This window comes from Sapajus apella, unplaced genomic scaffold (assembly GCF_009761245.1).
Source record: "Sapajus apella isolate SASKATOON/1434 unplaced genomic scaffold, GSC_monkey_1.0 scaffold38, whole genome shotgun sequence".
In the NCBI taxonomy this organism is placed as follows: domain Eukaryota; kingdom Metazoa; phylum Chordata; class Mammalia; order Primates; family Cebidae; genus Sapajus; species Sapajus apella.
Window position 1 is genome coordinate 1,412,864 of NW_022436978.1, and position 27,221 is coordinate 1,440,084.

A 27,221-nucleotide genomic window follows, 5' to 3' on the forward strand; every position below is an offset into this window, starting at 1 on the left:
TCCCGAAGTGCTAGGATTACAGGCGTGAGCCGCCACGCCTGGCCCAAAATTGAATTCTTTGGTGAACAGAAGTTCTTAATTTTAATGTAGTTTAATTTATCACTTTTTTTCCTAATACTTTTTGTGGCCTGTTTAAGGACATAGTTGCCTACATCTAGGTCTAGGTGATATTCTTTTATGTTATAATCTAGAAGTTTTCTCGTTTTCCTTTAACCTTTAGACCTCTAACCCATCTGTAATTTACTTTTGTATGGTGTGAGTAGGGATCAAGATTCTTTTTCTCCCCATGTGGATATCAGTGACTTGGTACTATTTGATATTTGACATTTGTGTTTTAGAAGACTTTCCTGTGACTTAATTGGCATGCGTTGTTCATGATAATGCTGTTAACCTTCCATAACATCTTGATAACAATTGTAGTTGTAGATATAGTAGTAGTAGCTGTTAAAATATATATATATTTTCATACTTCTAAGTCCCAGTTCATGCTACCTCTTCAGCAGACAGGCAGCTCCTTGTGGCCAGAGACAACTCTTAAGCTTGTTTTAACAAGACATTCAGACGTTTCCTGGGTGCCCCATGGCACTGTACTGGGTATGCTGCGTCCTGTGACTCTGAGCCCCTTAGGCTTTGTGCCCTAGAGAAAAGACAACACAGACTCCCGGGGAGGACAAGGACCTGCTGATCCAGGCCCTCCAGTGCTGTCCTCCTGACCTGCCAGCCACACTCTGTCCATACTCTGGACCTACTGACCCAAGGGTGTTCAGACTAGGAGTATGTGCTACCTCAGTTGCTTCAGGGTCAGTTGTTTCAAACTTGGGCTGTATGTTTTAAATGGTTTTTGGCCCTTTCATTGACCCTGCATACATTGGGACCAGCATGTGATTCTGTAGTACTAAGAATTGTAATACAGAAACGAAATGCAGTTCGTGATCTTGTTTCTGGAGACGATGTCTCATGTTTCATCTTGGGATACTGAGGAAGATTTTCCCTAACCCATCCCACATACCTCCCCTCATACCTCCAGCCCACATCCAGCACCTATTCACATGCATATACAGCAGTGTACTCTCCACACCCCGCCCCTGCCTACAATGCATCCCACCTCCTCACACTCCCTTAACGTCACAGCGCCACTGCACAGCCCAGGCCCTGCCCCGCACACTTCCCCGCACAGTAGGACCTCCTATCCCCACACTCACCCGTTCCTGTACACCTCCAACCTGCAACAACACCCCTCCACATGCCCCCAGCGCACACCTACAAACCCCAACCCCCTTACACCAATACATATCTCACATACCCCAAAACACACATAAGCACTACCTTCATACCTCCATACCCCCACTTTGCCTTCCCCTACACGTACACCCTAAGCAGCTGAGAGGGACTTGGTGCTTTTAAGCCAGGTGTTCAGAGATCTGGGGGATCCCATGGTGAGCTTGATATGGCCCAGTCATGCCTGGTCCTCCTCCTTCCTTCGGAGCTTCCCCTTAATCCTGAGGCCCTGGCTTCTCCCTGGTTTTGTTTTGGAGGGAAGCAACAGCTTGTACTCTTGAAAGAATTCCAAGAGGAAAAACAGTTGCTGTGGCAACGGTGCCCTGTGGCAGTGACATCCACACTCCTGGGCTGTTTTGATTCAGGGCTCTAAAGAGCTGCTCTGTCTAGAAAAAATGTGAGTGGTTGGAGCAGAAAACATTTGTCCTTTCAAGGACAGCCCCCCTTCCATTGTTTTCAGGGCAGGGCACCACTAGATTTCTTGCAGGGTAATTTGAGTCCTGAGGAAAAAACACCTGTGTTTGACATCTTTGACATCGACTAGTGAAAGCAGGACTTTCCTGCCATGGGCCCAGGAGTCCATGACTCAGGCAGCTTCCTTCTGTGTAGGAAGTGAGATTGAATGCTGGGCTGTTTCTGGGGTGAGGAGTCAGTTTCCACACCTGGCTGTTATAACTGTTACTGTTGAGGCCTCTCTGCGCACAGAGCCTGGGTGGGAAATGAGGTCAGTGAGGCTGGCCTTTCCCTCAAGCACAGTCAGGCTGGGGCCCCGTAGGGAGGCTGACTCATGTACCCCCATTTATAATACTCTACACTTCCATCCACGGAGGAGGGGCGTAGAAGAGCTGTCAGTGTCTTGGAGAGAGGGCTTGGGCGGACGACACTTGTATGCCTGTTGCATGGAGGAGAGAGCTGAACCCAGTGTCCATATACATACCTTGCTTTATCTCATTGGTTGGCTTATGAGTAGTGTCCCCACTTGGGCTTTGTGGCCCAGGCTGCATAACTCACAAGACAGAGCCTGACCTGGTAGAGGTGCTGAGTTAACACTTGAGGGATTGAGTGGAGGGCCTGGAGAGGCGATAGCTGTTTCCAAGTGGGAAGGAGGAGGCGGGATTGATTGATTGATGGATGGATGGATGGATGGAGTCTTGCTCTGTTGCCAGACTGGAGATAGCTCACTGCAACCTGATGGGCAGGAACAGAGCAGGCAGGCATGGAGGTGGTCTGAATTTAGGAAGACCATCTGTAGAAGGTCCTTCTTCCTTGCCACCTCCTTGTTCCCCAACACTGGCTAGCTTTTCCCGACTTGGACTCATACTCTTTGCATGCACATAGGGTCTGCCCTTCTCACCTGTGGTAGCTTGAGGACAAGGGCTGGGCTTTCCTCTGGGTGACACTGATGGCCGTTCTGGGTAAACTGAGGGAAGGAGCAAGGCATGAATGTGGGGATCTATTGTGTGACCCCTATGTCAGGGGATGAGAGGGCTTCACCCCAAAGACACAGGTAAGAGTCTCAGGCTCCACCGTCCTCATCACTGTGGTTGGCATCTACTGACTGAGGAGGTACTCTTTGTCAGCCACAGTGCGGGGCTGTCACATCACATGGGTACCCTCACATGGTGCCATTTTGCAGTTGAAGAAACTGTAGCTTGAGAAGCTAAACTGGCCCAGGGTACCACAGCACACAGTTGTCAGAGCTGGGTATCAACTCCTCTTGTGGTTCTGCTTTCTCAACCTTTCTGTATGCTGAGCATGTGGCTTTTTAAAAACACTTTGCAGCCAAATGAAGTGTGTGTAGGTGAGGATGATAAGACCTTGTGAAGCAGTATTTCCCCCCACAAATAAATGTGCCAGTTCTGACTTGTTTAAATTTGGTTTCAATTAGGATTTTTATCACTTGTAGATCACACCAGAGAAGAGACAGCTGTCTTAACTTTACTTCTCAGATAGTGACACTCCGAGAAGCAGCTGATGAGAGGTTAAAATAGCTTCTAGTCTCCTAGGAGCTTCAGCACATTTTGTTGCTGTGTAAACCTCTGACTTGCCGGGAAATTGACTTGTAAAGCATTTTGCTTTTCATACTGGGGTGCCTGATGCTGGTGTCTGGTATATTTCATATTCAGCTGTGTTGGGATGGAGGGAATGGAGAGATGGCCCAAGGGCCTTGGCTTATATCAGTGAGTAGCCTTTGTGGTGGTCAGGACAGTTGGGGAGGATGCTGGGACCAAGCTCACAGAACACTTAATGTCTCGAGTCTCAGCTCCTCCATTTGCAGCGTGAGCATTAGGACCTTTGCGCTGCCTGTATCTCCGGTTCTCCCTGGGGATTGGATGAACAATAGAATGTTTAACACAACTTTGAGTCTTATAAAGTGCTTGTGCACTTGTTTCAGGACCAAACCGAGGGTTGGGCTGCCTCTTCCTTCGTCCCAGTATCAAGATGCAGATGAACTGGGAGAGAAGGGAGTTTTTTTATTTCTGCAACTGGTTACAGGGAGAAGGCCTGGAAATTATCACCAGACCAACTCAAAATTGCAAAGTTTTCCAGAGCTTATATACCTGCTGAGCTATATGTCTATGTGTAAGTGCACATTCATCTAAAGACATAAATGATTAACTTCGTCTAGTCTATAAGATCTAAGTCCTGAAGACCTTCCTCTGGAGCCTCAGTAAGTTTACTTAATATAAATGGGTCCAGGTGCTGGGGTGATTACCCTTATCTTGTCTCCTGCTAAGTCATGGAGATTTGGGGAGTTCCTTCAGACCTCCAATAAACTTGTTTGTGGAGTCCTGGGGAGTTTCTTCAGACCTCCAATAAAACTTACTTAATTCTAAACAGGTCTTCTTAAGAATTCCTTCCTTATCCTGTCATGCTTCAAGGCTCAGGAAAGGCCTAGGCAAAACTCTTGGTGGGCTTTTGTGTAAGGGCACTGGTTCTGTCAGCTTTTTTTTTTTTTTTTTTTTTTTTTTTAAGACACAGTCTCGCTCTGTTGCCCAGGCTGGAGTACAGTGGCGCAATGTCAGCTCACTGCAGTCTCAGCTCACTGCAACCTCCGCTACCTGGGTTTAAGTGATTCTCCTGCCTCAGCCTCCAGAGAAGGTGGGATTATAGGCGACCACCACCATGCCCGGCTAATTTTTTGTTTTAGTAGAGACAGGGTTTCACCACGTTGGCCAAGGCTGGTCTCGAACCCCTGACTTCAGGTAATTCACCCGCCTCAGCCTCCCAAAGTGCTGGGATTACAGGCGCGAGCCACTGCACCCGGCCAGCTTTAATATTTAACCTAGCTACTCAGTCAGTGCTGCAACAGTTGTAATGGAGGCCTGCTAGTGAGACCTGGCCTACCACACACTTCATTTTTAGGTTATTGCTATAAATGGCCATATGTAGCCAAGGCATCTATTTGCAAACAACAGAAATCCATTCTGGTTTTAGAAAAAGAAAACAGAGTGCTTGCTGTTTTAAAAATCGAGCCATTCACAGCTTACCAGGAATAAAAGAAAAAAATTATTAAAAAGAAAAAAGGATAGCCAGCCTTAGAGGTACATAGCCTGAAAGAAGCCCAATATTTCATAAGAAAATGGAAAATGGCTTGATGAGGAAATTACTACTGCCTTCCAGTACGACACTACAGTTTGCTCTGTTGCCCCTGCACCCTGGACTCAATCTTGAATCAATCTTATTGCAGCTCCCCCAGAAGAGAAGTCTGTGCCACCCCAGCCCCACCTCCCTGCAGGTCACAGCTTGCCATTTGGAGTCTCTTGCGGGTATATTGGATCAGCAGGGCCAGAGGATTTTCCTGCTGCAAGGCAGGCTGGGAAAGTGAGTGGGGCACTTTTGGTTTCTGTAGTGAGGGGCAGGCTCTTCCTCTCCAAGACTCAAGGTGGAGCTTTCCTAAGTGAAGGGAGGAGCTTGGGCTCTGGGCAGCTCATAGAATAACTTGGGAACATGGTGCAGTGGACACACCAGCCTAGTTGACGTTCAGAGACCCAAGGTCTGGTCCTGGCTTCTGCCCTTCTCTTGCTTTACACTTCGCCTGGATCTCTTGTGGACTTCTGGATATTTACGTTGTATGAATGATTTTTATTTTGGGTCGGGGAGGGAGTCGGTGACAGCGACTCTTTAGCCCAGGCTGGAGTGCAGTGGTGGAATCTCGGCTCACTGCAGCCTTGACCTCTGGGCTCAGATGATTCTCCCACCTCAGCCTCCCAAATAGCTGGGACTGCAGGTGCACACTACCACTCCCGGCTTTGTGGTTTTTGTGGTAGAGTCAGGGTTTCTCCATGTTTCCCAGGCTGGTCTCGAACTCCTGGGCTCAAGGGATCTTACTGCCTCAACTTCCAAAAGTGTTGGGATTACAGGCATGAGCCACTGAGCCAGTACCCCCCCCCCCACCATTAATTATTTCTTTGCGTTTCTTTTCATCCTTTCTGCCCTGTGACCAGAGCCTACCTTGGTGACTACAGTAGCTCTCAGGCAGCTGGGTGTGGCCTCATGCAGGCCACTTTCTCTCCTGGGTCAGCCTCTTGAAGAGGAGGTGGCATGTGGTCTCACGCAGAGGCTCCTCAACTCAGCCATGTATTAGAGATGTGACCCAGGAGTAGGTGGGCTCTTTGAACATTCAGATTCCCAGGTCTTACCATGGAAGATTCTGATTTGATGGGTGCTATTTATAACCGTTCCCTGGGCTGCTGCTAGTTTATCCTCTGTCAGCTCATATCTGAGGCCTCTGCACCCCTACCACTTTGTAGTTTTCTTATTTTTCTCATTTGGTTTAAGAATGGATGTGATCACACTTCTCTGGCTATTAGGCAGAAAGCACACCTAAGCCTTGGGACTGTTTATTTGAAAGAATTTTGAAAGCCTGATGCAATCAGAAAGCCCCTGTTTAAATGTGGACCTATCTTTTATTACCCATGAGCTATTGGTTAAGTTTCTTAGTTGTCCTGAACCTGGTCATTTGTATGCAATGATAATACCGGATCCCAGGGTAGTTGTGGGGGCCAGAGGCCCTGGTGTGCACAAGTGTGAAGTGTGAGTAGATGAGCAAGCAACACATGGCACCATGCAGCTGGAAGGGACTGTCCCTCCAGACAGACTCAGAGACAGCTGCTTTTCTACTGTCCTTGAGGTGAGAAGGTGACTTCCCTAACCCACATCCAGCTTGTTTTTTTCTGGGGCCCCTTTGCTTTCTGGCCTTTGCTAAATTCTCTTTATAAATGATACTGTAATCATATTGTTGCCACCTCTCTACCTGTCTTCCAGCTTTTCATTACTTGTGAGATAAAGTCTGTAGCCCATCAGGCAGGCCCATCCCACTTCCCCAGTGCCCTTGGATGTCACCACTCTTTCTGCTTGGACACAGGGCTCAGCCTCTCCACACCCGCTCCTTCTAGTGACTCCAGCATTCCCCTGCCTGCCCGCTCAACCTGCATCTTCTCTCTTCTCTCCCTGGACAGCTTGCTCATCTGGCCCCCCCGGGTGTCCTCAGGTCCCACCTTCTCTCATTACCAGCGGGACTTAGGCTTTGGACGAACTGTAGGGTGGTTATCTGTTCACTGTGTGCTTCCCCCTTCCCTGCCCCTGACCTCCCTGAGGGCAGCCATCTTGCTTTAGTCACCTTTTTTTTTTTTTTGAGACGGAGTTTCACTCTTGTTACCCAGGCTAGAGTGCAATGGCGCGACCTCGGCTCACCGCAACCTCCGCCTCCTGGGTTCAGGCAATTCTCCTGCCTCAACCTCCTCAGTAGCTGGGATTACAGGCACGCGCCACCATGCCCAGCTAATGTTTTTGTATTTTTAGTAGAGACGGGGTTTCACCATGTTGACCAGGATGGTCTCGATCTCTTGACCTCGTGATCCACCCGCCTCGGCCTCCCAAAGTGCTGGGGTTACAGGCTTGAGCCACCGCGCCCGGCCTAGTCACCTTTTTGTTTGCCAGATGACAAGACTGGGAGACACTCTGTAAATATTCAAATGAAGAAGCAACTAGGCAGGCACATAGATTTGGGAGTTGGATGGGCTGAGATTTTCCTCAGAGGAAAACAGACTTGCCCATGAGGACAAGTCCAAGAGTTTATTTAAAAGTGTGCAGACTGTGGTAATGATATCAGCAAGAAGAACTTCACTGGGTGACTGTGAAGTTAGTTAAGTTTCTACGATCTGCAGTTTAGGCATGGACTAAGGGGTGCTCTGACAGCTGTCAACATTGGAAAAAAACTGGGCATTTTAGTTGGTCACAGGCTTTGAATAAACCAGTGGCGTGACATGGATACAGGAACCCTGATGTCCCAGGTGTGGTGTTGGCTGTTGGTTGGTTGGGAAATACCTATTCTTTTTTTTTTTTTTTTTGAGATGGAGTTTTGCTCTTTTGCCCAGGCTGGAGTGCAGGCGTGATCTCGGCTCACTGCAAGCTCTGCTTTGCGATTTCAGGCGATTCTCCTGCCTCAGCCTCCTGAGTAGCTGGGATTACAGGTGTCCACCATCACACCTGGCTAATTTTTGTATTTTTATTAGAGATGGGGTTTCACCATTTTGGGTAGGCTGGTATTGAACTCCTGACCTTGTGATCCACCTGCCTCTGCCTCCCAGAGGTCTGGGATTACGGATGTGAGCCACTGTACCAGGTGGAAATACCTATTCTTTTAATAAATTGTAGCTCTTATTCCCTTGACCCACGCCATTTTAAGAACAAATCTACCCACTTGAAAGGTCACGTAGATGCTATTGAAGTTGGTGCATCTGGTGCCAGACAAGAGTGAAGGCCATTGGCAGCTATCAGGAAAACTGTTTTAGGGAACCCAGAATTGACGTAAACAGGACCATGGGACTAGGGTGTGTAAAGGGTGTCATTTACAGGGGCCACCCACTGAGGTTTTCAGGCCCTTGCTTGCTGTCTCTGTTGGATCCAGCGAAAGTGAACACATAGTGGTTGAGGTTGCTCCTCTTCCTCCTCCTCCCTCCTGGGCTCAGCCTCAAGATCCTATCTACCAGCCAGAGTTGGTGGAGAAGGGTCACCTTCTTTTGCTCTACAGTCCTGGCAGATCTGGAGATGGTTAGGTAGCAGCCGCATGTCTTCGGGACCAGAGAGTCTGGGTGGTTGTTCCAGTCCCCAGAGCTGACCAGGTGGACCTCCTGTGCCTGACTCCTGGTTGTCTACTGTGAGGCAATGGGGAAGGGGTTTTTGGGTGCCACACAAAACTGTCTCCCACCAGGGGAGGGGTCTTCTAAGCTGCATGGACCTTATCATTTGCCTTTGTGATTTGCTTGCTGCTGCTCCCATTGTGAGCTTAGCATGGTGAGGAAGTCCTAGCTGTTGTGAGTTCTGCTTTGTGGTAGAGGAGGCTTTTTTACCCTCCAAGAAAACGGAAGTGATGGGGTAGGGTGAGAGGGTGGGGAGGGGACTGCATTGCTCATCATCAGTTAGTTTCTTAACTGACATTTTTAGCTCCTGATAATGGAGATGTCTGTACTGATTTTAGAGGGCTTAGTCGCAGTCGGCTGCTACGTTTGCTGCAGTGGTTAGAGTCCAGGCTGCAGAGGGACGCTGGTGTGTGCAGGCTCAACCTGCCCCCTTCTGCACCAGCAGAGCTGGACTTTTTTGTTTTTTTCAAGCTTGAGAAAGGTCTTTAGGCATTGGCAAGGCTGTGTCAGGCCTGAGTGCCAACCATGGTTTCCTGCTTTCCCACTGAGCCAGGTGAGGGTCAAGAGAATCTGTTTAGGGTATGAATCAAGACAGTGAGCCACAGCCAGCTAGGTTCCTCTGGTTACTTTTATTATTAAATCATTTTGACAGCCGAATTAAGGAAGATGGAAAAAATACTACCCACAGTTGAGTGTGAATCCGTGGTCTTTGGCCATTTGCATGTATGGTATTGCCATGGTTGCGATCATGAGTATGTAGTATAGGACTCTTCCCCCGGCGTTCCTGTGTGTGTATGTTGCATGGTGCTGCCCGCAGTATTTTAATGCCTCTTATGGCCCATCTCATGAATGGCTGGCCTGCATCACTGCACCCTACAGGTTCTGGGCTCACTGCATAGTTCCAGTTCTCCCTATTATGAGAAATACAGCTCTAAACACCTCTACATGCATTGCTCTTTTATTTCTTTGCTCTTGGTCAAGAAATGACGATATCTGGGGCTCTTGATAGGTTTGATCATCTCTCTCTGATATGACACCAGAAAGAGCTGTCAACTCTGTAATGTGATGTGGAGGAGCCCTAGACACCCTTGAAACAATTTGCATGTGAAAGGTAGGGACAGGAGTAGGACAAGAGCAAAGGGCAGAGGTTCTAGTGGGAATCAGCCTACACTGGAAGCCTGCCCTGCCGTTTGGGCAACCTCTAGCTGTGTGACTCTGGATGGATTACTTAATTGCACTAGGCTTCCATTTTTCTCATCTGTGGAAGGAGAAAGGAGTGCTGACTTTATTAGATTTTTATAATGATTATTGATTATATTTGATAATATCAGTACTACTGTTTAATTAATGGAAGAATCAGTTGCCTGGCATACTGTTACTATCAAAGAAATGATAGCATTGTTGTGAGACATGCAGAACAGAGACGAATGGCATTTGGGTTCAGCCCTGCCCAGAGCTCACCTTCTAATGGAAAATCTTTCAATTTTATGCAACCTAGTTAAAACCGCATTCCCAAGAAGTGGGCAGGGTTGGGATTTTTGTCCTCATTTTGCAGGAGAGAAGCAGAGGTGCAGATACTTGTTGGAAAGGAGGATAGAACAGACAGCTAAGGCATAAACATTCGGTGTATGTGGTGGAAAGAACCGCGCATGCAGCAGCAAGGAGAGCTGAGCTGGGCTTCTGTTTATGTCCCAGAACTTGAGCTCTACCTGATGGAGAGAGTATTAGGTATGACATGCACAGACCTGGTCCAGCCTCAGTTCTTGCATCTGTGCAATAAGGCTAGTGATAACCTAACATGTGGGTGCTGTTGGAAGGCTCAGACAACAGAAGTCCTGTAACATGGGAAGTTAGCATGTGACTCCTGCCTCCCGGGGTGGTTCCTTTAGTATTGGTCCAGCTGCTGTTAGTGCCAGGTGCTGCGAGCAGTGATGGACAGGCCTCTGAGAGGTTCCAGTTTAGGAAGGAAGACAGATGTCAAACGAAATCTCATGAAGGGAAATTCAGGTAAAATCATATGTCTGGAATGGTTATCATTAGAAGGCATGGGAAGAACACCTTTCTGCTAAAAGTGGTCCACACAGGGGAATGTGCTGAAACCACCCACTGAGTTTTGTGGTGGGGTCAGAATTAAGGATTCTGTGGGGAAACTTCACAGATATGTGATGCCTGTTCTTGTAGCCCGGGAGGCCTCTTGACATCCCTGAGGGAATCAGATAGGTCACTCTTAATTTGATCCTTATTAAAAAAAAAAGTTTTTTGAATTGTTAATTGATAAATAATATTTATATATTTATGGTGTACAATGTGATATTTCAATATATGTATACATTGTAGAAAGACTAAACCAAGCTAATTTAACATTTTTGTAGTGAGAATGTTTCAAATCTAGGCTCAGCAGTTTTGAAATCTATGTTGTTATTAACGGACCACCATGCTGGGTAGTAGCTACCTTAACGGCGCTCCTGCTGTCTAACTGGAACTTTGTATCCTTTGACCAAAATCTCTCCTTTCTTCACCTCCGCCAAGTCTAGCCTCTGTAACCTCCCTTCTGTTCTCTGCTTTGGTGACTTCTACTTTTAATTTTTTTATTTTAATTTTTTATTTTTTTGAGACGGGGCCTCTGTTGCCAAGGTGAGAGTGTGGTAGTTCAGTTACAGCTCACCGCAACCTTGACCTCCTGGGCTTGGTTGGTCCTTCCACCTCAGCCTCCTGGGTAGCTGGGACTACAGGTGTGTGCCACCACACCTAGCTAATTTTTTATATTTTTTGTAGGGATGGGATTTTGCTGTGTTGCCCAGGCTGGTCTCAAACTCCTGGCCACAAGCAGTCCACCCGCCTTGGCCTCCCAAAGTGCTGGGATTACAGGTGTGAGCCACTGGCCGGCCAGTTCTGCTGTTTTAGATTCTTCACGTAAGTGAGATAATGAAGTATTCGTCTTTCTGAGCCTGGCTTGTTTTGCTTAGCATAATGCTTCCCAGATTCATCCATGTTGTTGCAAATGACAGGATTTCCTCTTTTTTTTTTTTTTTTTTTTTTTAAAGCCTGAATAGTATTCCATTGTGTGTATGTACTAAATTTTCTTCACTCATTCATCTATTTATGGACACCGGTTATTTCTACTTGTGCCTCACTTTCAAAAATTAAAAGTTTATCATCTACGGAGACTTGGCCAAAAAAACATAGCACTATCAGAAAAGGATAATGTGCTCCATTCTCATGCTGCATTTAAACGTTCCATTTGAAAAATGGACTGGGCATGTGGCTCATGCCTGTAATCCAGCACTTGGGCCAAGGCAGGAGGATTACTTGAGCCTGGGAGCCCGAAACCAACCTGGGCAATATAGTTAGACCTGGTCTCTACAAAAAAAAAAAAAAAAAATGCTGTGCATGGTGGCATGCACCTGTAGTCCTAGCTACTCCCATGCCGGAGGCTGAGGTGGGAGGGTCACTTGAGCCCAGGAATTTCAGGCTGCAGTAAGCTGTGATTGCGCCACTGCATTCCAGCCTGGACAGCTGGACAACAGAGCGAGACCCTGTCTCAAAAAAACTGCAAACATAGATCAGTTGCTCTTCTGGTAGGCCTTCTGTCACCCAGCATGGATCTGGGCCCTGGGTCCTGGGTTCTTGTTAAGTGCTTTCTTGGTTTTCGTGTCAGGGCAAGGGATGGGTGAGAACAGAGGGAATATGATCCCCTAAGAGGGATGCAGCAAGAGCCAGGGTTCAAGTTAGGCCCATCGCTGATGGACAGCAGGACTTGGAACACTGCAAGATGTCAGCAGGCAGTTTTTCATGGTGCAGGGTCATGCGGGGCCCTGTACCACATGCTGGACCCAAACTGCCTTGTGTAATCCTCACATGCCCCTGCTAAAGTATCGCCAGCCCCACTTTCACAGCAGAGGAGACAGAGCCTCAGGGAGGTCCCACCACTGATAAGCAGTGTGTCCTGATGTTCCCTCGCCTGCCCAGTCAGGGCTGCAGGCTGGGGCTTCTTGCATAACACAGCACCCCCTATAGGGAGGTCCCTGGAGGGAGTTTGGAGCCAGGCTTGTCTTCCCAGAGGAACTGGTCCAGTCCCGCTGCATGAGAAGGAAGGAGAAGGGACTGGTCTTTGCCCTGCCCTCTGTGTGACCTTCCAAGTGGTTATTTCCTGCTGGGCCAGTGTGGGTGAAGTCTCAGGGCAGTGGGAGGGGCCTTTTGCACACTCATGGTTCTGCTCGTTCCCTCTGCTGTCTTCCCCTGCCGTCCCTCTGTCCCCATTCCTACTCATCTTTTAAGGTGACACTTCCTTTGGAAAGCCTCCCTAGACACCTCTTATGACACCCACGAAAACACTACCTTCCCTGGCTGTTGACACCTTCCCTTTTCCCCTGTGGGTCACCACCTCCTTGAGAATCTGAAGAGCTCCAGATTCCTTGTCCACCAAGATTCACCTTCTCATACCCGCCTGTGTTTCTGCCTGGTCATTGACCTCTGGAATCTGTGCACCCGGGATAAGAGTTCCCCACCCTGCTCTGTGGGCACTGGGTGCCTACTTGTTCTTCTTTCTCCTCAGTACCCACTGTGGAGTATCTGGCACAGGGGAGCCAGTCAGTATTTGTCGACTAATAAAGTTTGCTGGAGGAGCTCTCTAATGCCTCCCTTGAGCACTGGCAGCAAGAATAGGATCAGACTTGACTTGGACTGGCGCCCCACACTCGCGACACACGCAGGACATCTGGGCAGGGCCGTGTGACGGGTCTGGAGAGTAGGTGCGCTGGCTCAGCATGCTGTGGCCTGGGCCTTGAGGTGCTGTGTGGATGGTGGGGCCCAGCCTGCCTTTTCTGAGAGGAGTAGGCCCTCCTTTCCACCGCCAGGGGCACCTTGACAGGCGCTATCCCTCGGCCCTTGTCTGCACCTGTGGCATCAAGCCTCATCGCTTTCTCTTTGTCCCCTAAGCACCACCACCTTTTTGTCAAAGGCGCCTTCCTTCCCCCAGTGAGTTACCGGCAGAACCTCAGTTGTTTCTGCTCCTCCCTGTCTCCCTGCAGCACTCAGGCACCTCCTTGTTCTAGTCCACCGCCACTGACCTAGTTCTGGTCCTTATCTCCAATCCTTATCTCTAGCCTCCTTGCTGTTCTCCCAGCCTGCAGCTTGGTGCTTTGTTCTTGCTCTGCTCAGAAGCTTTTAGGGAATGCCTGAATCCACCGGAGAGCTGTGGCTCTTAGCTAACCCCAACCTCTTGGATGGTAGTCCCCACCTTCTGCTGCTGACTCCTGGTGAAGCACTGAATGGGGAATCAGATCTGTCTCCACCTCACAGATCATCTGGCATCATCTTCTGATGTCTTGGTAAGCAGGTGTTACAACACTGCCCTGTCTGCTCACAGGATTGCTGAGAGCATCTGATGAGGATGATGGGCGTGGAAGCTTATCGTAACCTCTGCAGAGGCACACTGTTCTGGGCCCGTACCCTGCTGGCTTTTCTGCAGCCCTTTCCTTCCTGCCCTGGCCTGATTCTCCCTGCTCTTCAGGCTCTACTGCCACATTTCCCAAAGCTGCAGGCTTTTCTTCTTCATCATTTCCTTCTTGTAATAGTGATATGATGTCAGTATGATTATCCTCATTCTTATAGCTGAGGAAACTGAAGCCAGACAGTTCGTATAACTTGCCCAAGGTCACACAGCCAAGATGAAATAGAGCCGGGATTTCCCCACTCCTTCACATGTGCTCTACCACTGTGCTGTGCCCTCTGTAGTTGGTGTCAGGCCTGTGGGTACAGACTGGTACAACAAGTGTGTGCCCTCGAGGAACTCATGGTCTGGTCGGCAGATAGAGTGGATGCCTGGACCAAGTCATCCTAGCAGCAGATCGAGTGTGGGGGACCCAGAGTGAGGAGCTCTGTAGCCTGACGAGATCTCAGCCCGCCCAGGAGAAGCAGAGCCTCTCCCCCCAACCCCCTCCCAGTCTCTGGGCAGTAGATATCTGTGCAGTTTCTGGTCCCAGGCATAGTGGCATTCAGCCCACTTCTTATCACTCCATCTTCAGGGTGAGTCAGACTCCAGGTGACCGCCCTACCCCCTGAGTGCCCTTGGAACACAGTTTCCACTGTAGCCGCACCCGACAGGAAGTCCCTCCGCCCCAGCATGGGGCTGCACTGGCCCTGAGACGGGCACAAGGTGACACTAGGGAGCCTGCCAAGTTTGCCCCAGCATTGTCTATCTCTTCCTGTCGCCTTCAGGCACTATCTGAAGTGCCATCTCTTTTTTTTTATTTTTTCCTAACCCTGGGCCCTAATCCGAACTGGAAAGGCTCAAAGTGGGGCCAGTTTGGCCTCTTCTTAGGTGGCTACGATTTTGAGGCCTTATTTTTGACTGTTAAACAGAGGACAGTGTCCCATGGACATTATGGCAGGCATATACAGAGCTAGTGAGGCATGTCACCTGGAGTTGGAAAGTGTTTCTCTACCCATGAGTTCCTGTTGAGTCTCCAGCTCCTTCGGGAAGCTAAAGAAGGGTGGGAAGACCCTAGATGAGAAGCTGAATGTCTCTCTCTTAACCCTTTCCTGCTTCCCTTATTTTCTTCTGGAAGGAAGAGTGCTAGGCAGCAGCTCCTAAAAGTTTGAGTCCCTGGGAAGTCTTAGAAGAGGGAGGGGCTTATTCCTCATCCCCTTAACTCAAGCCTTCCTGCTTAGGCACACCTGCCCCCAGTGATAGTTCCCAGCCCTCATTTTAACCTTAACTTCCCCCCAAATACAGACACATAAACAGCAGCCGGCTGGGGCAGGTCCAGCCTGGGAGTGGAGCATTTCATCTGACTTTTGGTCTTTCCCTTTCCTCCCATGACACATCTTATAGGCAACCACGGTGCCCTTTCAGGGTGTTGGCCCTCATGCTGGGCTCAGCACTGGAGGAATGCCTTGTGAGCCCTGCCCCTGACATCATCCGGTAAGGCTGGGCTCGCCATGTGGGCCTGCTCTGCAGGCTGTGACAGTCAGTGCTCTTCTCTGCTCTCATGTCTTTGTAGGCCGTTACCACTCCCAGGAATACGCTGCCTTGTAATCCCCAGTGGACATTCAGAATTGAGTTTAAGGGTTACTTCCTTCCCTGACAACACCTATCCTTTACTAATTCACTAAGTGTACAAGATATTTAGTAACACTTTCCTCACTACTTACGGCACAGAGTTAAATTTTCTAAGCCTGCTCCTTTGAGTAGACTTGAGATTCTTGAGGACAGTGTTCTTACTTTCTTTATCTTTGTGCCCAAGGTAGACCTGGCCCACAAACGAGAGTGGGGGTCGGCGGGGGGTGGGGATGTGGTGCAAGGAAAGAGAGATCTTCATCTTAATCTGGGTGGGACGGGGCAACAGGAGGACATAGAGCAGCCTCTCTTCTTCCTCCCTCTCTTCTGTAGGCCTAGTTGTTGATTGACCTGCTTTAAGCAGTAGTCCTACATTCAGGCAGCAATGTGGATTGATGCTTCCCGCACACTTCATGTGCCATCCAGAGGCAGGCGTACTCATCCAATGAGGGCTCCTTCCAGAGAGAGGAGATTGAGGAGCAAGCCCATGGTTGAAACACTGAGTCTGAGCTGATGAGATGGAGGTATGTCCCAAAACTGATAAACCGCTAGCTGGTCTGATAAAGAAAAAAGACACAAATTGTCAATGTCAGTGAACATCACTACAGATCGTACAGACATTGAAAGGATATTAAGAGAACAATATAAGTCACTTTGTGCCAGTAAATTCAGTAACTTAGGTGAAACATATATCTTGGAAGACATAAATTAACTACACTGACTGGAGAAGAAATACAAAATCTGTATAGTTCTATAGCCAAAATCTTTTCCCAAAGAAAGCTTCAGGCCAAGACTGCTTCACTGAAGTCTTGTTGAATATTTAAGGAAGAAATAATACCAGTTATACACAGCTCTAATTTTATTTGTAACAGTTTTGTCCCTAATAAAAAGGATTTCAAACATTAGGAAACAGGTCAGTCAAACTCTGTTCCGAGCAGGGCTATATTTGAGAACCCCTGAAATCCTGCCTCAAAGGCTTCTTCCTCCTGAAGGTTCTGGGGGGAAGTGAGGGCAGGGGTGTAAGACGTGGAGATGTGGGCAGGGGTCAAAAATGTGGGAGTGCCTCCATTAATAGGCAAGTAGGCTATGGGGAGGGCCCCAGCCCAGGCCATGACTCTACTGCCCTGCAGCCACCAGCGTTCCTGAGTTTGACTCTTCTGGAGTTGGTGGAGAGGGTAGCAGTTAAACTGGTAGAGTTTCTGAAGGTTGTCTAGCCCAGGCTCTGGGCTAGACCTTGAGATGCTCTAGGAGATGTCCCCTGCTGAGAGGTTCTTGAAGGGGTAGTGAAGCCTACATGTGAATAGGAGTGGCCACAGGCCTGTGCCCTGGGCCTGCAGTCAGACCCTGATATGCGCTGGGGAGGCCCAGAGGATTCCTTTGCCTGGGAATCTTAGAAGGCTGCCTGAGGAGGTGGCCTTTGAGCTGGCCAGATGGTGTGTTTTCTTGGGGGCTATCAGAGTAGATATTTCAGGATTTGAGAAAAATGTGGGGTGTAAGAGTGTTCGGGACAGAGGCCAGTGTGAAAGGAGCGTGGGATGGTGATGAGGCATTGGGAGATGACCTCCTGGTGAGGCAGGTGTGAGGTTTAGTTGAATGCTGTTGTCCTGGGGGTGTGGAAAGCTTTGAGCAGAAGTGCAGTGTGGTCTGACCAGTGTCTTCGAAGAGGAGGCCGGGAATGTGGATTGATAAGATGGAGAGAGACTTAGGGGAGATATATTGGAAAAAGAGAGGGAAAATGCAGGAGGCAGCTGTATTCTCAAGAGTAGAGGGGAAGGCTGGCTGGCAGGCAAGAGTGGAGAGGAGTGGCTGGGCGCTTGGTTGTGGTGGGGCCCTAAGGAGGTGGTAGAGGAGACTAGGGGTTGGGAAGGAGGGAGAAGATGGTGAGATTTGGGAAGGGTGGGGGGTGGGGAGTGGGGAGTGGGAGTGGCGAGGCATTGAGTCTGATTTGAGGGTCTCAGGGTGAGCGAAGTCTAGATTCCTGGGGAGGCTGTGCACCTGGGACCCTGCCTGCTTTCCTACTGAGTGTCCAGCAGGGCCTAGGCTTGGGCTTGGGCTAGCTGTGGCTGCACGTGAGCACACAGGGCCAGGTCTGAACTGTGTGGGGAGTACAGGAGAGGCGGGTGGAATCAGAGCTCTTTAGAAACTCAGTGCCACTCTTCCATTCTTGAGAGCCTCTCTCTCTCTCTCTCATCTCCTTGGTAAGAACGCAGGGCCGGGCATCAGGACGACCTGGATCCAGACTTGCAGCTACCACTGATAGATTCTGTGACTTTGGATAACTCTTTTCCTTTTCCCTGACTGCCATTTCCCAGGTTTTCCCATGGGTTAAATTGAGGACCTAGAATGGGTGATCCTGCGAGCCCTCCAGGGCTGAGGCTCTTTGAGTCTGTCAGGTAGTGGGGAGCTTCAAGACTGGTCTGCACTTCCCTCCACTATCCCAGGCAGCAAGGGGCCACACCTTGTGATTCAGGCCAGCGTCACCAAAAGCGATTTTCCTTCCCACAAATGCCCATTGTCCTATCTGAGAATCACTCTTTGTGAGGAAGACTGGGGTCCACCTCATCTCCCCCACTTATGTAGCCTGTGCATTTGTTTACCTGCTCCTGCCACAGATGTAGATCTTTATCTTTTCTGAGCCCCTGCTCTTTGCACCCAGGCTGGGGTCATTTTTAACCTCATGCTGTCTGCAGAGCTAGTGCTGTACCCCACCCACCAGATTGCTGGGCATTTTTTAAAAAAGTCATTTAGATCGTTTGGTGTTTTCTCATTTATTAATGAATAACTTGACTGTTACTGAGGCACTTGAATGTCTCTGGGACTCCAGGAGGGTGGTGGCAGCTGTTTGACCTTGCTTGAGAGCTGAGAAAGGGCATGGTATTTGCAAAGCACTCCTCCCAAAGGCTAGACACTTGCCTGTAGTTCCCACCTGCTTCTGCCAGGTGGTTCAGGTTAACGGAACCCCTGTGGAAAGGAGTCTTCCTGTGTGGCTGGGGGTCTTGCCCCCACCAGCCCACTGTGGGGAAAGCAGAGCCCTTTCTGCTTTTCCTTCTCTTCCCTTACCCAGAGGGCAGGTGTCTGCCACTCCTTCCCGTGAGGCAGGCACTTCAGGGAGTGGCTTTCAGGGTGTCCGCTGGTTGGGAGTCGGGAAGGAATTTTTTGCTAGAATGTGCTGGCTCTGGCTTGTTTTATCTGCTAGCCTTTAGTCAAGGAGGGCTGCATGTGTCAGCAGGGCCCCTGTGGAAGCCCCATCCAGGTTCCAGCAGCCCTGGGAGCCATTTGGAGAATCCTCACTTGTTTCTGTGAAGCATTTGTACTCTGTTCTCCCTTCCCTCTTTGGCCATCACTAAGCATCTTGCCCAGCAGAGGTCGGCAGACTCTTCCCCAGTGTCTCCTCTGTTTGTCCATTGCCTAAGAACACTGGCCAGAGCCCTCTGTGTTCAGCCCTTGCCTGCCTTGACTGTCTTACCTGGCGTCACCTGTCTTACCCCAACCTCAGTCACCTGCAGGCTCTTCAGACCACACCCTGCCTTTGTTCAAACTCTGCCCTTCCCTCTCCGATTCCCCTATCCTGTGTCACCCAATTCTGCCCAGCCCATCTCTCACCCATCCCCCGAGAACCATGCCTCATGTTGACCTCTCCCATGTAGCTGCTGTCACTTGGTCAGTTATTTTGTTCCTGCTGCCTCGTTGCCATGAGATGAGCTGCCCTGAATTGGGTCAGTGGGCACATGATCTGTTCACATGACAAAAGCCCTTCTCTGGGCCAGGCCTCCAACCTGGTTTTGGTAGCCTGCTCCCTAGAGGTTGTGTGGCCAAGGAATGGCGGGGTCTGGTCGATGCTTGCAGTCTCCACATAAAGCAGATGCCACTCTTAGTAACGAAGTTGTCAATGGCATGAATAAACGTCTAGGAAAGGTAGTTTGAGCAGCTGTTTTACTTAGAATTTCTGTGCAAGCTCCAGCTCATTCTGTGTCCATCAGAGCAGACTCCCTGTGGAAGGAGCTCACAAATCTCTCTCAGAATAGTGCTCTGTGAGAGTTGAAGGTAGGGCGCTGCCATAGTGAAGTGAGCATTGTCACTTTCTGGAGGGCCAACGCTGGCATGCAGTGAGACCCCACGACAGCTCTGTCTTGGGGCCTCTCAGTCCATGCCCTGGGCCTAAGGCGTGGTCGCATGAATTGAGCATACACACACACGCCCTGTGTCAGTGTGACCACGGCAGGCTGACCTAACAGTGGCAATCACATGATAAGGGAGGACTCCAGGAAGACGTTTTCTGCTGCAGGTAAAAGCAGTATGGTAATTTCCTTCTATTGTGGCCCTCAGGGCACCTGAGAACAAGGATGACAGCTCAAGGTTGAAATGAACATGATTCTCTGGACTTAAGAGATGCAGATAGTAGGAAGTTAAAAGAACCAGATTAAGAAAATTTTCATGGAAACTTCACACTAATTCCCCTTGCCTCTGTCTCCCTGAATGTAGCACAGGCCTGGGCAGTGATTATTGTTATAAGCCTGGTCCTAGTTCATGTTACTTCTAAAGCAAACCAAACAGGTATTTCTGGAGAGGCCTCTGGCCTGAAAAGTGTCTCAGGAGGCTGAGCTCTCATCCTGCCCTGGCTGCTGGTGCTTCTTTTCCCTGTCTTTCCAAGTTTAGCAAGTGGTTCCATCCAGACCCATGACGGTGACTGGTGGCCTGCCAGCATGGCCCCTCCACGGCACCAAGTGGCTGCATTTCTCACCACCTAAAGCCATCCAGCTCTTTCTGCTAGTGTCCTCTAAGGGCCACCATGTACCTGGGACTGGGCTGAAGTCATGGATTTTTAAATTCTTCACAGGCAGTGAGGCTCCAGTTGTGCTGCGAGATGCAGCAGGCATGTACCCTGCTTGGAGTCTGGGACACCAACCTGGGCCATGCCAGGTGCCTGGCTTCTGAGATGTCCTGTTTATTAGCTCCCTAGGCTGTGTGGACTGGAAGTAGGTGCTTTCAGCTGAGCTGGTGGTTTTTTCCCTTTGCAGGACAAGGAAGATGGGGAGCCAAAGACCAAGCAACTTAGAGAAGAGGAGGAAGAAGGCGAGAAGCACAGGTAATGCCATGTGCAGCTCCAGGCTCTACCCTCCACTCCAGCACTCATCAGTCTCCCAGTCTCTGGGTCCTCTCAACTCTGTTCAGTCTCTGCCCTGTTCCCTCCCCTCTTCTCCCTGCCTATGGCTGCCTTGTTCAGACCTTAAAATCTCAACTCTCTTGCTGGGCGCGGTGGCTCAAGCCTGTAATCCCAGCACTTTGGGAGGCCGAGGCGGGTGGATCACGAGATCAAGAGATCGAGACCATCCTGGTCAACACGGTGAAACCCCGTCTCTACTAAAACTACAAAAAATTAGCTGGGCATGGTGGCGCGTGCCTGTGGTCCCAGCTACTCAGGGGGCTGAGGCAGGAGAATTGCCTGAACCTGGGAGGCGGAGGTTGCGGTGAGCCGAGATCGCGCCATTGCACTCCAGTCTGGGTAACAAGAGCGAAACTCCGTCCCCCCCAAAAAAAAAAAAAAAAAATCTCAACTCTCCTTCTGAGGCCTTCTCTCCCTCCTTTCCCTCATTTTCCATCTGGCTGTTACAGCCCCCAGCATTTTCTTTTTAGTCCTTACATTATGCCTTTTTACCATTCTCACACACCTTTCACGACGTGGTTCTCCATTGCTTGCTAAGTTTGTGCCCCTTCTGTACCTGGCTTGTGAAGCTCTGCGTGGCCCCTCTGGCCTCATCCATCCTCTTCTAGCTTCCCTCTAGCCAGAGCCCTCTGTGGTCAGCCCTTGCCAACCCTGGCCATTCTCTACGCTGAGAGGCTGGTGGTGCTAAACCGTGAGTGGGTCTGCTGGTGCTGGGCCTGGGGCTTTTTGCTGGGCCTTAGTCCTCAGCTCTTGAAGGTCCCTGGCTGGTGATGGGAAGAGGAAGGCCAGTTAGTTCCTCCTTTGCCATGTGACCCCAGCATGTGTGGCTTTATGGGTGGCTGCTGGCACAGTTTCTCCCAATCTGTGGTAACTATGTATTAGAGGCCCTTTGGTCTTCTGGTTTGTTCTTAGGTTCCTAAAGTCTAGAACTCTGGTTGGAGCCTGAGTTCCAGTTTCTAGGCTTTGATGTGTTAGCGTTTTTTTCTCTGATCTCCCTCCTCCTCCTCCTCCCTGAGAAAGAGGGGTCACTGGTTAGCGGGTAGGTGGGTCATACAGCAGTAAGAGGCTTGAATGTTGAGCCATGTGGTTGTGAATCTCAAACGTGATGTTGAGTGATGGAAAAAGCAGGTTTCAGAATTGAGGCATGCAGGGCAGGAACACAAAATGATATGTGTGTGTTACTCAGTCAACAAGTACCGACTATTGGTTGTCTGCTCTGTGCAGGGCACCATTGTGGGCCCCTGGAAGGCAACAGCGGACAGAGTACAGCCCCTACCCTCATGGAACTGACATTTTCTGGAGGGAGACAGGCTGTTAACAAAGAAGCAGGTGTGTGATAAGGTGTCCGGTGCTCCCAAGAACGCGAAAGCAGAAGTGTAAATACATACATGAGGGGTGATGACTCCAATTCATGCCTGGGGAAGCAGGGAGGACACGGGATTAGGGAAAGGCTCCATCATGTGTGGTTTTTTTGTTTTTATTCTTTTTTTGAGATGGGGTCTCACTCTGTCACCAAGGCTGGAGTGCAGTGGCGCTATCTCAGCTCACTGCAACCTCCACCTCTCAGGCTCAAACGACCTTCCCACCTCAGCCTCCCAAGAAGCTGGGACCACAGGTGCGTGCCACCATGCCCAGCTAACTTTTTGGTACCAAAACAACACAATTTGACCAGATTGCCCAGGCTGGTCTCGAACTTCTGAGCTCAGACAATCCACCCATCTCGGCTTCCCAAAGTGTTGGAATTCCAGGCGTAAGCCACTGCGCCTGGCCAATGATGTGTGATTTTGTTTTAACAAAAGAAAAAAGGAGGGGGACGAACCTGTCTTGAATATGGCAAAATGTTGCTTTTATTGACTCTTCAGGAGGTGAGTACATGTGTTACGTTATTCTCTGAACTTTTCTGTGTGCCCAAGATATATCATAATGAAAACAGCGTGGAAAAAAACAAAGGGCATGTGTAGTTCCAGGTTCCTGTCAGTGAGTTCTAGATAAAAGAGACCCTGGCTTGTGAGGACCTGCTCCCTGCTAGGTCTTACAGGTCAGTTGTAGTGGAGCACAAGACCTGCTCATAGGCCTTGTCCTGAGCCCACTGAGCTGGGTAGGTGCTGGGCCCTGTTCTGTTTTCTCACCGCAGCCCAGGAACCAACCATGCTAGTCATTGAACTGGGTTCTGCTTCAGCTCATTATATTCTTCTGCTTTGCTCTAATCTGGCCTCTTCTGAGGCAACAGAGCATGGTGGAATGGATTTGCCTCCCAATAGTTGGGAGCTTGGCTTGCGGGGCTGAACTTCTTGAGACTTTGGGCAGGTGGACTTCTAGCATCCCTTTCCTGGCAGGGCCTGCTACTTGGATCACTCCCTTGGTTGCCAGGAAACCTAGTCTTAGGAAGGACTTGTGCCTGTGTCTGTAGGCCCCAGAGAAAAACAGACTCTTCTGACTAACAGATGCAGAGCAAAGGGCTTGCTCAGGTTATTTAGGAAGGCAGATTAGAACACTGGTTGCCCTAACACAGGGCCAGACCCATGTGGACTCCACTTTAGACTGCAGGGTCCAGGGCTGGACATGATGGGCTTCCCAGGAAGAGCAGGATGCAGCAGAGGCTGTGTCCATCCAGGGAGGAGGATGTTGCCTTTTGTTTGTACCCCAGGTCTGGTAAGAGGCTCTCATGCAGGATGCTTATGGATTGGGAACTGATTTCAGAGAGCCCCCTAGGCCATAGCCCCTGCCACAGCCTCCTTTGCCACTGGAGAGAGGTGACCTTCCACTCCATTGGAAGGATGACCCCTGAGGACATTCGCCAGCGAGCATCTCTCTTCCTCGGCTGCTGGGAGGTGAGAACAGCCCACTTCAATCAGGGTCACTCTAGGTTAAGCCCAGGTGCCGGGGGGATACCGTGCCGGCACCAGTCTTTCCAGGGTGTGCTGAGAGGAGCACGGTGCCTGCTCTAGGCTGCCTTCAGCTAACACCATCCTGCTTTCAGTGGGACAAGGCCTCATGGAGAACCTGCCTTTTAAGTCTGGAATCCAGAGGTTAAGGCTTGGGCAGCAAAGGTCCAGAGGCATGAATCTGTAAAGGATGGGTGGAATAGCCTCTTGTTGGGGAGGCATGAATGGACATCACCCCAACTCTTTCTTTATACAGTGTCCCTGGGAGCCCCTTCCAGTCTGACCCCCTCACCATCTCAGGAGTGACGCCAAGGAAGTTACACAGATCTGCATCTGAGACCCAGGGCCCAATCTGGATGGGAAAGGCTGAGTTGTCTCTGATGCTCTCCTGACTCAGGCTCTGCAGGGAGATGGAGTGGGTACCCTCCTCTTCCCCTTCCTCCCTGGTTTCTCCTCTTATGCCCTGACCAGGATTCCTCCCTGAGTCATTCCATCCCATACTGCCACTCAGCTCTGAACTTGAATGACTGGGTGATCCCAGCGCCTGCTGCCTGTGAGTGCCTCGGCTCCCTATGTCCCATTAGCTGGCAGAGAGCAGGGTCCGTCTTCCTCAGTTACCCTCCAGGTCACCCAGTGTCCCTTGCAGAGGCCTGGTGGTCAGTTCCATATATTGATGTAGCTAGTTCATCATGCTTAAAATTTTTTTTTTTTTTTAAATTTAGGGACTTAGGGAAAGAACACATGATGAAAAGATTCTTGGTCCAGCAGCAGTCCCTGAAATGAAAGGACCGAGACAGATGGAGCAAGGTCAGGCTTTGGAAGTGGTTCCTGGGTTTGAGGCCAAGCCCTGCCAATTATTAATTCTCTAACCCTAGGCAAGTCACATTGCCTCAGTGAGCCTCAGTATCTTCAACCAAAGATGGAAAAAATAAAAATAAAGCTTGCTTCACTTGAACAGAGCAGATGCCATACCTGCTTCCCAGCTAGTGCTGAGGCTCTGGGCAGAAGGAAGGCACCGTGAGGCCCTCCCGAGAGAGTTAAAGACTCTGGACATGCCTTTACATAAAGCATGTGCCAACTTTGCAAATAAGGCAACAGTTGGGGGACATGTGAGGCAGTGGATGGGAGTAGAAAGAAGCAGACGTGACCTAGAGGTTTGTGATTAGGAACCACTTTGCAGAGCCTCGCTTATTTGATATATTAGATAGTCCTTTGAAATAAGCTGAGTGGCCTCATTTTGCAGATTCATTCGTCTAACCAGATAACATTGTAGGGCCAGGGTTTGTGGCTAAGTAAATGAAAATCCAGCACGATTGGCGGGAGCCATTCCAGGACCTTGTCCCACAAGCCACCTGCCTGCCTGCCTGTGTTCCTGCCCCACTGCCTGAGGAGACCTTTTCAGAATTATTTTAGCTGTTCTAACAGTTCCTTTGCCTTTCCTTATACATTTTATAGTCAGCTTGTTAATATCTATTAAAAGAAAAAAAAGCTTGCTAAGATTTTGGTCAGAATTGCATTGAATCTATAGATTCAGATTCCTTTTTAAAATTTGTATTACTCTCCTGGGATAAATCCTGTCCCATCCCCATACAACCACATCCCCAGTGGGTGGGAGTGAGCTCCAGCAGGTCGTCCAGCCTCGGCTCTGTGAGAAGAAAGGATACATTCCTACCCCTAGATGGGCCCCTGCTTCTCTGGGCTGATGCTTCCCTGGCTCTGCCAGCCTTTTTGTTGCTAACTCTGTAGAGGCTTGGATGACCCATCTCTTTTTTTTTTTTTTTTTTTTTTTTTGAGATGGAGTCTTGCTCTTGTTACCCAGGCTGGAGTGCAATGGTGCAATCTCGGCTCACCGCAACCTCCGTCTCCCGGGTTCAGGCAATTCTCCTGCCTCAGCCTCCTGAGTAGCTGGGATTACAGGCACATGCCACCATGCCCAGCTAATGTTTTGTATTTTTAGTAGAGACGGGGTTTCACCATGTTGACCAGGATGGTCTCCATCTCTTGACGTCGTGATCCACCCGCCTCGGCCTCCCAAAGTGCTGGGATTACAGGCTTGAGCCACCGCGCCCGGCCTGGATGACCCATCTCTAAGGCAGCTCCCTTCTCCCAGCCCCCCTGTGTACTGCCCTGATAAGATGTGCCCTGGAAAGCCGGCCCATGGAAGAGGGCATGCAGGGGCGTTTGTGTCAGCTGCTTTTGTTTTTGTTTTTTTTAATTGCTCTGTCACTTCTTCCTGTTGGGAAGTTGACTGATATGTGCCATGGAGGTGTGTCTAGGGCAGGGTTTGTGGCTGACAGCCATTGCCACCCTGCCTTGTGGGATGGACTGTTGGGTTGGGGCTGACAGGTGGGAGGAGAAGGGGAGAGGCACTTAACCAGGAGCACTCGCCTTCTCCAATGCCAGAGAGTACCTGAACAAGCAAGTCCCGAACTCCCAGCCTCCACAGCCACCACCTACCATGGCTTTGTGTGGAGGTCTGCGCATAGCTGGAGCAGTCGGTCGCCATCAGAGATAGTTGACTGAGGCTGGGTGTCACATATTACAAAAGAATTGGGGCCACTAGCCTTCCTTCTTCAGAGATGGAAGATCTGTTCCCCAGCTCAATGTGTGCATGACCTTTTCGTGGAGATTTCCCACCCCTGCTAAGGCCCAGCCCTGGCCCAGTGCCCAAACCCTTGAGTCCAGCCAATGCCAGATGTCTCTGCTCTGCATGCTGGGCCCCAGTGATGGTTTCCACACACCAGGGTGGAGCACAGATCATGGTGGTTTGATCCATGACATCAGCTTGATTTGGCATATATTGCTCCACTCTAGTGGCACCAGCAGGGCAGCTCCCATCCACACCTCCCGAGTTCTTTCAGTCCCGCTGTAGAGGATGTCTACATCCGGGGATATCCCAGTCGTGGGCAGTGGAGATCTGCTGAAGCAGCAGGCAGGGACCTGCTATGGCTCATTTTTCCTGTCCCTGTTTCTCGGGAATAGGCCTGGGAATGTGGGAGAATGAATCAAGAGAGAACTGGTTTAAGGAAGATGGTGAAGGCGACTCACCGTGTGCTGGCACTGGGCCCCTCCCTTCTGGGTAGGGGTGCGGTAGGAGCACAGCCCAGTCCTTTCTGTGGGCCATGAGTCCTGATACCTTGTGTGTCCCAATCTTAGCTTCCGAAGTGCCTCTTAGGAAATCTTCACCTCTCTTCTGGGACTCAGTGTGATCTGCCTTTATAGGTGAAGAAACCACAGTCCAGGCAGGTGAAGTGACTTGACTAAAATCTCCCAGCTTTTGAAAGGGAGTGGAGCTGTCCCTGAGACCCTTCCCTGTGTGGGGAAAAAAGGAATCTTTCTTTGTCAGGGTACAGCAGCGGCTGGCAGTTTGCTGCTCAGGGCAGCCTGATGAGGTTAAGCACCATCCACTTTCCCAGAGTGGTCTGTGGGTTAGATCGGGCCCTGGGTGGGTGAGGGGCAGTGGGCTGGCTGTGCAGGCCCCATACCCCAACATCTGGGCCCAGCATGCCAATGTGGCCAATCCAGTTCTTACGGGTCCTTTGGGGCTTAGGTTCTCTGCCATAAACCTTTACTCCTTTCTTCGTTTACAATTTAAATGATATTTACATAAATTAGGGATTTTTTGTTTGTAGAAAACTTAGAAACTACAGATGAAGATATATCTGTGCATATCCTGCTGTTCTGTAACC

The 27,221-nt window shown here is 49.9% G+C and overlaps 1 protein-coding gene and 2 long non-coding RNA genes across 5 annotated transcripts in view; 2 read left to right on the plus strand and 1 right to left on the minus strand.

The window, feature by feature from the left end:
* Positions 1 to 27,221, plus strand: part of CCDC12 (coiled-coil domain containing 12) — a 54,789-nt gene that overhangs the window by 12,741 nt on the left and 14,827 nt on the right. For 2 of the 3 annotated variants that reach the window (XR_004275056.1, XM_032297978.1), the window contains exon 2: positions 20,502 to 20,569. Coding sequence is in view for 2 of the 3 variants with exons in the window: in XM_032297978.1 (XP_032153869.1) it covers positions 20,502 to 20,569 (68 nt within the window). In the remaining variant the exon portion in view is untranslated. Of the gene's footprint in view, positions 1 to 4,452; positions 5,104 to 20,501; positions 20,570 to 21,871; positions 21,977 to 27,221 lie in introns of those variants that run through there. The other variant, XM_032297979.1, reaches the window with a different exon arrangement.
* On the minus strand, positions 10,917 to 26,920 carry LOC116564708. The gene is made up of 3 exons (XR_004275058.1): positions 26,789 to 26,920; positions 17,907 to 17,910; positions 10,917 to 10,927 (listed from the first exon to the last, which is right to left on the minus strand). It is a non-coding gene; the product is annotated as an uncharacterized LOC116564708 (long non-coding RNA).
* On the plus strand, positions 22,175 to 24,590 carry LOC116564707. Its single transcript, XR_004275057.1, has 2 exons — positions 22,175 to 23,478; positions 23,789 to 24,590. It is a non-coding gene; the product is annotated as an uncharacterized LOC116564707 (long non-coding RNA).